The sequence below is a fragment of the Centruroides sculpturatus genome, unplaced genomic scaffold (assembly GCF_000671375.1).
Source record: "Centruroides sculpturatus isolate CEXI.00-Female unplaced genomic scaffold, Cexi_2.0 scaffold160, whole genome shotgun sequence".
NCBI lineage: Eukaryota > Metazoa > Arthropoda > Arachnida > Scorpiones > Buthidae > Centruroides > Centruroides sculpturatus.
In genome coordinates, this window is record NW_019384435.1 from 810,949 (window position 1) to 823,294 (window position 12,346).

A 12,346-nucleotide genomic window follows, 5' to 3' on the forward strand; every position below is an offset into this window, starting at 1 on the left:
ATAAATGTGTCATAATATACATATATCTGCGTGTCACGTGTGTAATTCTCAGCTATAAAAATCACAGTATAAATAAATGCGAGTAAATATAAAATATCAAAAGCTATGAATTCAGAAGTGGTTTGCATCGTTATGTTAATTCTTTGCATCAATACCGATGCAACAAGTAAGAATCTTTTCTTTTCGTGAGATAAAAGTATTCATATTTTCATTGATTTTGAATGAATTTTCAATTTAGGATATAATTTACCAATAAACTGTCAACTTCAGCCAGATAAAGGACTATGTCGGGCAGCAATATATCGTTATTATTACAATGTTTCTATTCATGAATGCGAACTTTTTCTTTATGGTGGATGTCTCGGAAACGGAAACAATTTCGAATCCTTACAGGAATGCAGCGATTATTGTTCTGCAAGTAAGTTCAGCTATTTGAAATTCTAAATTAAGCTGGCAATTACTTTTTAAATGAATATAAAAATTTTACGCTAGTATTCTGTTTCTCCCCCCCAGAAAATTTAGATGATCTACCAAAACCAAGTGGTAAAAACAGTCAAAAGTGGTAGCTGGTCACGGGTTGGAACGTCATCAGCTGACTAGGCTCATTGAGTTTTTACGTCTTTTTCGTGTGTTTTACTCGTTAAATAAAGTCGGTTTCTCATAGAAAGTCCTTTCGGGGATACTTCCTCCTTCGTGTCTATATGCTGTTGTCTGTAAAAAGAATAAATGTCTAAAAATGCTACAGAGTCCATGTTATACATTAACAACTAATAAAGTGTCAGGAAGTGTTTATAAGAGTTTGTGTTTTATACGTTACGAAGTATATTGAAAATAATCTGGTCTGTTCGAAGAATCAGCCATTTCGGAACCCACCAGTGGCCGAATGGCTAAAATCACTGCACACTAGTAGTTTGTTGTGGTTTAACCGGGATATTTTCACGTTGGTAACATGTAAATAGGCGTGTAAAGTTCTTCTGGGAAGCATCATAGTTCGGCACAACGCCCACGTGTCGCTTTGACGAAAAGATATGAAAAAAACAAACATTCCATCGTATTTCGTGGTAAAAAGAACCACTACATATGATATGCTACTATTATACTTTGGAAATCGTGTTTTTTTTTATCAAAATATATTATAGGTTGCATTTATGTAGAATGAATTAAAAATATAGAGGAGTGTGTTGTCGAAATTTTATTAATTTTGAATGAAAACGAATAGTAGAATTTAACTTTGTGTTCTTTGATTTCTGGTGTAACTTTTTAAAATATTAAAGTCTAAAAATTTACTAAAATAAAAAATTAATTAAGTAGGCACGTATTGTGAAACAAGAGATTTACGTCTTTAATATTTCTGTTACATGTAATAAAATGATGTATTTAACAAATTATATACAGTATATATAATTTATTTTATAAACTATAACTAGAAGACAGCTGAACTGCAATTATAATATTTATTAAAACCTTTAATAAATAAAACTTTGTTGTTTTATTATCATCCTATATGTATATAAAAAGTGCATACATGTTTTACTTATGTAATTAAAAAGATAAAAACATAAAGCTAGTCAAGAATTAGTTAAAATTTTTCCAGGTATAAACTGTATTTGATGAAAAATGCTGTTTCCTTTACTATTGAAAAAGATTTAATTAAAAGCACTGTAATACAAATTTACAGCCATCATCATATACAGGTTCCTAAAAAAAAAAAAAAAAATATTATATGAAAATTTTGCAGTTTACGTGAAAACATTGGAAAGCTATCCAAGTTTCACACTTACATTTACCATTCCATTTATCTTTATATTACATTATATTTACCAATACAATTTTTCAATATGTATACCTTATGTAACACAGCACACATCTAACCAATACTCAAATTCTTCCTACGCTCTCTATGTCATATTCTTTGTTACTTTTCTCACAGTTCCTACAGATTATTCGTATCGCGCAATGGCGAGTAAATCCCACTTTTTATGAATTCGCCATTTTTGTTTACGGCACTTCTTATATATATATTAGACAACAATACGTTTAAATGCGGATGAGAGATAAAATTCGGACCATTACTTATCTATTGGTATACAATAGCATACTTCTCAGATAATAATTAACATAATTACTGCAATTTAAAGTAGACCCTGTATAACTTTATCATCATAAACATTATAGTATGTATCGATAATTCATATATATATTCATCAATATTTTTCCTGATGATAATGTATCAAACGCTTTGACGGCCAACTGTTTCGTCGCATCAACAACTTCATTTTGAAACGATACAAACAATCAAGATCTTTCTACGGCAACTGCATGTTGTACAGTAATATTCAATAAACTGTTTCCTCACACTTTATTGAATATTACTGTACAACATGTGTCTATCAATCTGGTGTCTGTTTTAATAATGACAAAGTATATTTACAGCAATTTTTGTTGTTTCAGGAACCAGCCATTTCTGGGCCNGACCCTGTATAACTTTATCATCATAAACATTATAGTATGTATCGATAATTCATATATATATTCATCAATATTTTTCCTGATGATAATGTATCAAATGCTTTGACAGCCAACTGTTTCGTCGCATCAACAACTTCATTTTGAAACGATACAAACAATCAAGATCTTCCTACGCAATGAGTTTGTGGACATTATTCGGCTACAAGAACGATCTTCTTCAGTCATTTGTTCTCTAAACTTACGATTAGAATATCGAAATCTGTCCCAATCACGAAGTATTTCGTCTGGTAATGACTACTCAACTAGTGGTTATAACATTGCTGCATGCTTATCTCTCGCAACTCTTTACGTTTCTAATGCTTGTAACTTTGTTTGAAGTTGATCATAAAGTTTTCTTAAAGAATTCCCATTAATTGAATTATTTTTCTGTAATCCTAGAAAATGATCTGGAACGTATACTTCTATAAGTAATTCTTCTCTACCAAAACGGGATCGTAATTGTTTCTTTCCATTGGAGGGAAATCTCTTAATAAATTTTTTGCTAGATGTTTCCTATTGCAATACTTCAGATAAAAAAGCGAATTTGTTATAATTCTGTAAATTTTGGAAATCGATCGAGATCGACTTTGTCTATTTTCTAGCACTGTCCCCGGAATCCAAACTATTTCTTCACAATACCATCAAATGTAGGTAATTATAACTTCGGATATCACAATAACGAATTTTGCGAAATTGGTTTGTTAATTGTTGCTATGAAGCAATAGCATATTAAATTGAACGGAATTCTCAACTTTTGCTTTAAGACTACTCATTTTACTGTGCATAATTCATTTTTCGATATATGTTTCCGATTCAACTATTTCTGGCTCAGTAATATCATTATTCGTTGTGTCTGTCAAAAGTATTTCTTTAACTTTGTCATCAACTATTAGCATTAATTTCGAATTTTCATCGAATACACTTAATATTATAATATTTTCATTATCCGATAACTCGTCTTCCTTCTCGTACTCATTGCATACTTTCGTAAGCAATCTTCTGTGCNAGACTTGGAAATGAGAGTGTTAATGTCATAAACGATTGGGTGAAAGGATCTTTTACGAAGGATTGCAATAGAGGAAGAGCTATCAGTAATGATAGCTATTTGTTTATGATGGATATTGTTAGCCCAAGTAATGGCCATTTTAAGGCATAGAGTTCTGCTTGAAAAATAGTGCATTGTTCACCCAATCTGAACTGGCCCAGAGCAATCTCCTGCCCGTTCTGGTAAACAACATAACTACAACCAACTTTTATATCTGTTTTCGAACCATCCGTAAATATTTCGTAATCATTGTAAGAGGTACGATTGACGGTGTGGACGAAAGGGCCAAAGATTGTGAATAAATGGCAAAAGAAATTTCTTGTTCCAAGTCGGTGTGACTTATTTGTTGGTTGCTAGTATAAATATCAAGGTCATGCTTTATTTGCCATTGTTTAAAATAGGAGGTGATGATAAGATCAATAGTGGCTTTCTTAGCCAGAACTTGAATATAGATATTGGGCGTGATATTGTAGGCTTTGGTGATTTGAATAAGAGCTCTTACGTTGTGACGAAATAAGTTTACGCTTTATATGAGTCTTATAAACATCACCTCCCCAAATTCCACAAGCATAAGTAATGATTGGAATATAAATCTGATTATAAATTGCATCCATCGCCTCAGTGGCAAGTCCCCAACGACCTCTCGCAATACTTGCAAAAGCGTTAAAGATTTTCCCTGTACGTTGAGTTATGTATTCAATATGTGAATTCCACAAGAGGCGGTGGTCCAAGATCACGCCCAAATATTTAATAGTTTTATCTACTTTTATGGTATGACCACCCATTTTAATGCAAGGAGTACGGAGGTAAAGGTTTTGATGGCCAGGTTTATTGAATACTATACACTTAGTCTTGTTAGGATTAAAATCCAGTTTATGTTGATTTCCCCAGGTTAGAATGTTATTAAGAATAGTATTACCGTGCTGCTCAAGTGCTGAACGAGATTGACCACCAAAAAGTACCAAAACATCGTCAGCGTAAGCTATCATATTATGTTGTCCGAAGTCTTGAGTAAGAAAGAGATTAAATAGAACGTTCCATAGAATGGGACCACATACCGAGCCCTGCGGACAACCGCGGACAACTTTGCGAGAAACTGTGTGCCCCCCACATTAAAGTGTAGCGGTGCGGTCATTTAGGAAATCCTTAATAATATAGAATATATTGGCAGGGCAGTTCAACTTTTGGAGGTTATTCAATATTAGATGCCACCAGGCAGAATCGAATGCCTTGGCGATATCGAGACTGATAGCCAAGACGTATTTATTGCTTTCTAATAGATGATTAATGCAAGCAACGGCAAAGTATAAGCCATCAGCAGATGATTTTTGAGGCCTGAAGCCAAATTGATTATCATGGATAATATGGTTGGCCTCTAGATACGTGAGGAGCCTGTTGTTAATAAGTCTTTCAAGGACTTTGCCTAAAACAGGTAACAAAGAGATTGGCCTGCTTTCTTTAGTATTTCCTGGTTTTGGTACCGGAAGTATTTTGGCAGACTTCCATTAAGTTTGCCCAGTCGTAAAAAGAGTTCACGAAGGCGAGGTGAGACTTCGATGACCCAGTTAACAAATGCATCAGTCTTCTTTCCCATAACAAATTTAATGGTAAATTCCTTACGTGCCAGGAACTCTTCAACATATTTTCCACGTGAGTCCAAACGATTCCCTTTCCAAATAGGAGAATGAGCATTTGTATCTCCGGCCAAGATGTAATATACATCTGTAAATTTACCCATAATGTTTTGAATATAATCTAGTATATCCTCAATATGAATATCTTTAGGGCAGTAATAATTGATAAGAATGTGTCTGCGGTTATTGATAACCAACTCAGTACAACTGACGTATTGTGTACTAATAGAACTGTGGTGAAGGAGGGAAAGATCGTCCCCAATAGCGATGGAAACAGCTCAAGGATATGTATTGGTACCTTGAAGGAAGATACAGTTGGCAGGAAAGCCAGCAGGGATGTTATTTATGCAGTATGGCTCTTGACAAAAAATGATGTCATGACACGTAAAATACTTCTGTTACATTTAATTGTTTATGTTCTTTCAACTAAAATACTTATTAGATTACATATAATTTTGTTTCATAATATTTCTGCATATCTACATAAATTCTACGTATATTAAGATTAATGTTTTTCTTTATCTTGAGTCTTTATGCCCTGTAATGAATAAGAAAATCTTTTCTTTCCTACCCATCTGGTAGCGTGGATTTTTCTATGTCGTTTTCACGTGTCTTAAATAGTAGCCAGTTTCTCATAGACATACCTTTCAGGAGGATCTTCACCCTCGTTTCTTGTTATCTTATTATACCAGTAGAAATTAGAATATTTTTAACATATTACATTAAAAAATATAGAAAAATAATAAATTTTTCGTGGAAATCCGTGTCCGAATCCGGACTGTCGCAAACTCCAGCAATTTTTCGGAAAGATATTAACCGCTGAGGTATGTGGTCGTAGCTTCTGGATTGAAACAATAATAGCTTATCGGCACTCTATCATTGGGTGAATGATTAATGTTGATTGTCATATGTACAAATTACGGATGGCCAGTTAAGTTTTCCCGTTTTACCTTCCCATCTCTGTTATGTATAACAGGAAAAAAGTATGCCTATTGGTCAAAAAATAAATCCCAAAATCTTTACATTTTTGGACTTTGGAATGTTTTTCCTCTGTATGAATGTTAGTGTATGTATGGGGAACACGATTTTGTTCATCTCCTCTGAAGCTTGATAGTTCCTGTGCTTTTGTCTAAATTTTCTAAACTTTTGCATGGTTTATTAGAGAATTGACGCTATTAAGTTTTGGTGGTTAAAGGTCGAGGGGTGAGGAGATAACGAGGGTCGTGTATATCTTCAGTAGGGTCTGACTTAATGGTAATTTTATACGTTATTAGCATTTACAATTTTTTACAAAACTCATTCCTACTCTCAAAATAAAGGTTTTTTCACCATTTTATAATAAATAAAAATATGAAAAGTTCTTTTTAATAAAATATCGTAACAGCTGGTGACACTAACTGTTGTCGGGAAAGTAAAATAACTCGTTGCTGGGTTTTTTCATTTTTGTCTCAGAAAAAGCTTACACTCAGAAGCCAAGCATACGCTTAACATTGCATAAAAACCCAGCTTGAAAAGCATTGCCTATGAATCGTTGGCTTAGAGAATAAAATTCTAATATTGCTCGCAACTGCATGTTGTACAGTAATATTCAATAAACTGTTTCCTCACACTTTATTGAATATTACTGTACAACATGTGTCTATCAATCTGGTGTCTGTTTTAATAATGACAAAGTATATTTACAGCAATTTTTGTTGTTTCAGGAACCAGCCATTTCTGGGCCCACCGATGGCTAGTGGATAAAACCAATAAATGTTGGTAGTTACTCGTGACTTCGAGCCTCTCTAACGGGCTGGTCACGTGCAGTTTTTCGGGTTTTCTTCACATTTTTAACTCAAACTCTTTCGTCGATAAATTTTCTTTTCTTACACTATACATTGTAACTCTAATTTACTTTGAACAATTGTTACGCAGTTATCAATGTAAAAAATTCTTCATGATTTTCCGTATAACACCTTCTGGATATGTTTCTTTTCTTGATCAATTTTAAAACTGACGGAAGGTGATACTGGATCACAGCTTCCAGAATAAGACACTAAAACATACACAAAACATCAATCTACAATGTCTATTGTTTCAAATGTCCATCAATTCCATGCCATAAAAATGAGAGAAAGTTCTTATCATTAGGAAACAAACTGATTTGTAGAAAAGCTTTACGAATGTCTGCCTCTGCACCCATTTTTTCCAAGTTAATACGAACTTAAATCGTAGGAATCAATTCAATGAGATCTAATCCTTTTTCAAGACATTCGTTAAGACTGGGGAATTTCTTTTGCTTAACCGATGAATCAAATACAGGTTATTTATTCTAGCTGGGCTATTCTTATTGACTACAAGTCTATGTGGTAAATAATGACAAGACTCTTTAATCCCATTTGCAAACAGACCTTCATCTAAAATCTAATATCATTGTCCTTAGTTTCTGTCAAAAGTATTTCTTTAATTTTGTCCTCAACTATTAGCATCAATTTCGCCTTCTGTTTGATTAGACTTAACATTATAATATTTTCATTATCCGATAACTCACCTTCTTTCTCGTATTCATTGCATACTTTCGTAAGCAATCTTCTGTGCCGCTTTTAACGTCTCTATATTTAAAATAAATAGGCCAAAAATTCACTTTGCAGCCGAATTCTATGGCGAACGTCAGTTAATCTGGCCTCTCATAATAAAGTCCTAAGGATTGGCTCTCCAAGATTCGATTTCCAGACTTGCACTTTAATAGACACGTGAATGATTAATGCTTTGAAATAAATGAAATACTTTGAAATTATTTTAGAGTAAATTCCTATTTTTTGAGTCATAATTAAAACATGTCAAAGACGTTTATAATATCTGCATTATTACGAAATTTAATGATGATAAATGTGTCTTAATATACATATATATATTATGACACATTTATCATCATTAATATACTATATTAATATATATTAATATATATATATATCTGCGTGTCACGTGTGTAATTCTCAGCTATAAAAATCACAGTATAAATAAATGCGAGTAAATATAAAATATCAAAAGCTATGAATTCAGAAGTGGTTTGCATCGTTATGTTAATTCTTTGCATCAATACCGATGCAACAAGTAAGAATCTTTTCTTTTCGTGAGATAAAAGTATTCATATTTTCATTGATTTTGAATGAATTTTCAATTTAGGATATAATTTACCAATAAACTGTCAACTTCAGCCAGATAAAGGACTATGTCGGGCAGCAATATATCGTTATTATTACAATGTTTCTATTCATGAATGCGAACTTTTTCTTTATGGTGGATGTCTCGGAAACGGAAACAATTTCGAATCCTTACAGGAATGCAGCGATTATTGTTCTGCAAGTAAGTTCAGCTATTTGAAATTCTAAATTAAGCTGGCAATTACTTTTTAAATGAATATAAAAATTTTACGCTAGTATTCTGTTTCTCCCCCCCAGAAAATTTAGATGATCTACCAAAACCAAGTGGTAAAAACAGTCAAAAGTGGTAGCTGGTCACGGGTTGGAACGTCATCAGCTGACTAGGCTCATTGAGTTTTTACGTCTTTTTCGTGTGTTTTACTCGTTAAATAAAGTCGGTTTCTCATAGAAAGTCCTTTCGGGGATACTTCCTCCTTCGTGTCTATCTGCTGTTGTCTGTAAAAAGAATAAATGTCTAAAAATGCTACAGAGTCCATGTTATACATTAACAACTAATAAAGTGTCAGGAAGTGTTTATAAGAGTTTGTGTTTTATACGTTACGAAGTATATTGAAAATAATCTGGTTTGTTCGAAGAATCAGCCATTTCGGAACCCACCAGTGGCCGAATGGTTAAAATCACTGCACACTAGTAGTTTGTCGTGGTTTAACCGGGATATTTTCACGTTGGTAACATGTAAATAGGCGTGTAAAGTTCTTCTGGGAAGCATCATAGTTCGGCACAACGCCCACGTGTCGCTTTGACGAAAAGATATGAAAAAAACAAACATTCCATCGTATTTCGTGGTAAAAAGAACCACTACATATGATATGCTACTATTATACTTTGGAAATCGTGTTTTTTTTATCAAAATATATTATAGGTTGCATTTATGTAGAATGAATTAAAAATATAGAGGAGTGTGTTGTCGAAATTTTATTAATTTTGAATGAAAACGAATAGTAGAATTTAACTTTGTGTTCTTTGATTTCTGGTGTAACTTTTTAAAATATTAAAGTCTAAAAATTTACTAAAATAAAAAATTAATTAAGTAGGCACGTATTGTGAAACAAGAGATTTACGTCTTTAATATTTCTGTTACATGTAATAAAATGATGTATTTAACAAATTATATACAGTATATATAATTTATTTTATAAACTATAACTAGAAGACAGCTGAACTGCAATTATAATATTTATTAAAACCTTTAATAAATAAAACTTTGTTGTTTTATTATCATCCTATATGTATATAAAAAGTGCATACATGTTTTACTTATGTAATTAAAAAGATAAAAACATAAAGCTAGTCAAGAATTAGTTAAAATTTTTCCAGGTATAAATTGTATTTGATGAAAAATGCTATTTTCTTTACTATTGAAAAAGATTTAATTAAAAGCACTGTAATACAAATTTACAGCCATCATCATATACAGGTTCCTAAAAAAAAAAAAAAAAAAAAAAAANGCAATAATAATATTTATTAAAACCTTGAAGAATAAAACATTGTTGATCTATTAACATCTTATATGTATAAGAAAAGTTATACATTTTTTATTTATGTAATAAAAATATAAGAAAGATAAGCTAAGCATGAATCAGTTAGTATTTTTTTTACTTTGAAATTGTATTTAATAAAATACGTTATTCCCTTCACTATTCAAAGTGTTTTAATTAAAAACACTGTAATATAAACCCACAGGCATCATCATATACAGGTTCTTCCAAAGAGAATATACCATTTTAAATTAATTGTTGTAGTTATGTGAATTATTATATGAGAACTTTGCAGTGTACATAAAAACATGGGAAAACTATCCAAGTTTCATACTTACGTTCACGTACGTAATTTCGTATGAATAAAAAATATCATACAGGAATATCATAAATTTGAATAATTTAATTTATTTTCTAGTAAATAACTAAAATTGTAGGGCCAATCTCACCCATACCGACGCGTTATGCTCGATTAATTTATGTTCTCCTACATTATAAGATTAAAGTAATATAAAGCGTTTCATTGGGAGTTTTAATAAACATAATAATGATTACGAAAAAAGTACTGTTTTATTTCTAAAAATGAAATAAAAAATATACTTATTCCATGAATTTAATGAGAAAAAAGACAATTATTTTCAATTGAACATAAAAAATACTACTAAAAATATTATGGAAACATTAACACTCCTAAACCTTATAACTCCAGTAATAAGCATTTAATAGCAAACTAACGTTTTCAACCGTACATTCGGTCTTCTTCAGGTTTAAAAACCAGTTATGTTCGAACATGTGAATGCATAGAACAAAATTTTGAAAATAATTTCAAAATTTTTGAATTCACCACCTCAACTCCATTTATAGGGAGATTGCCTTTCATACTAATACTAAAGTTACATACAAGAGGCCAAGCACGGTATATGGACTACCCCGCTGTGGCAAAGACAAGATAAATAGATATATAACTGCATGTGTCACGTGTGTAATTCTCAGCTATAAAAACAGTATAAATAAAGCCGAGGAAATATATAAAATATCAAAAGCTATGAATACAGAAGTGGTTTGCATTGTTATGTTAATTCTTTGCATCAATACCGATGCCACAAGTAACAATATTTTCGTGCGATTAAAATACTCATATTTCCATTAATTTTGAATTAATTTTCAATTTAGGATATAATATACCAATAAACTGTCATCTTCAGCCAGATTCAGGACTATGTCTCGCAAGTATGTCTCGTTATTACTATAATATTGCTACTGACAAATGCGAACTTTTCAGTTTTGGTGGATGTCCCGGAAACGGCAACAATTTCGAAACTTTACAGGAATGTTGCGATGAGTGTCATGCAAGTAAGTTCAGCTATTTGATATTCTATATTAAGCTGGTAATTACATTTTAAATTAATATATGAATTTTACGCTAATATTCTGTTTCCCCCAGCAAATTTGGAATGTCAACAATCCAAAAAATATATACAGGACATTATCGACAGTCAATTAAAACCAAGTGAAAAAAGCATTGAAATGTGGTAGTTGGTCACGGGTTCGAACTTCACCAACGGACTAGGCGGATGCAGTTTTGTCTGTCTTCTATATGTGTTTTGTTCGTTAAATAGGATCAATTTCTCATAGAAAATCCTTTCGGAAAGTACCCCTACATCGTGTCTATGTGTTGTTGGCCGTAAAGGAAATAAATGTCTAAAAATTCTCCCGAGTTCATGTTACTCAGTAACGACTAATAAAGTGTCAGGAAGTGTTTATATTTTATTTATGCCAAGTATATTTAAAATAATCTGGTTTGTTTGAAGAACCGTCTGTTTCGGAATCCACTAGTGGTCGAATGGCTAAAATTACTGCGCACTGCTAGTTTTTCGTGGGTTCGCTCCTGACCATGGAATTTTATGGGTTTCCTTCACGTTACTAACATATAAGTAGGGTCAGTTTTTCGTATAAAGTCCTCTTGGGAGACATCCCACCCCGGCGCTTTGAGGTAAACAAAAACCAAACATTTCATCATATTTCGTGGTAAAAATAACCATTAGATATCATTTGCTGTTTTTATACTTATGAAATTGTGTATTGTTTATCAAAATATATTCTAGGTGGCGTTTATATAGAAGGCATTAAAAATATAGGGAATGTTTTATTGATTTTCAATGAAAATAAATAGTAGAAATGAACTTTATGTTCTTTGATTTCTGGTGTAACTTTTCAAAATATTAAAGTCTAAATTTACTAAAATAAATAATTATGTGATATATAATAAATGTATTGTGGAAACAAGTGATTTACGCCATTAATATTTCTATTACATTTAATAAACTGAGGTATTTAACATATATTTTAAGTAAAATATTTAACAGATTATATTTATATAATTTATTTTATAAACTAAAAGTAGAAAACAGCTCAAGTAACTACATTAAACATTAACTGCAATAATAATATTTATTAAAACCTTGAAGAATAAAACAT

The 12,346-nt window shown here is 31.7% G+C and overlaps 2 protein-coding genes across 2 annotated transcripts in view; both read left to right on the plus strand.

Annotated features, from left to right (window-relative positions):
- Nucleotides 1-105: 105 nt before the first annotated feature.
- Nucleotides 106-8,790, plus strand: LOC111619920 (boophilin-H2-like). The gene is made up of 5 exons (XM_023361743.1): nucleotides 106-166; nucleotides 239-418; nucleotides 8,218-8,280; nucleotides 8,353-8,532; nucleotides 8,628-8,790. Exons 1-5 carry the CDS (start codon nucleotides 106-108, stop codon nucleotides 8,678-8,680), a joined length of 537 nt encoding a protein of 178 aa, XP_023217511.1. The 3' UTR covers nucleotides 8,681-8,790.
- A 2,310-nt stretch (nucleotides 8,791-11,100) lies between these two features.
- LOC111619921 (papilin-like) overlaps nucleotides 11,101-12,346 on the plus strand; it is a 47,234-nt gene continuing 45,988 nt past the window's right edge. Inside the window, exons 1-2 of the mRNA XM_023361744.1 lie at nucleotides 11,101-11,221; nucleotides 11,313-11,400. Coding sequence (XP_023217512.1) covers nucleotides 11,101-11,221; nucleotides 11,313-11,400 — 209 coding nt within the window. The remainder of the gene's footprint in view (nucleotides 11,222-11,312; nucleotides 11,401-12,346) is intronic.

Excerpts from the sequence above, each read along its gene's own strand:
- LOC111619920 (XM_023361743.1), top strand. The coding sequence starts at position 106 with ATGAATTCAGAAGTGGTTTGCATCGTTATGTTAATTCTTTGCATCAAT. Across the intron at positions 167-238 it reads CATCAATACCGATGCAACAA|GATATAATTTACCAATAAAC; the intron begins GTAAGAATCTTT and ends TTTTCAATTTAG. Across the intron at positions 8,533-8,627 it reads CAGCGATTATTGTTCTGCAA|AAAATTTAGATGATCTACCA; the intron begins GTAAGTTCAGCT and ends TCTCCCCCCCAG.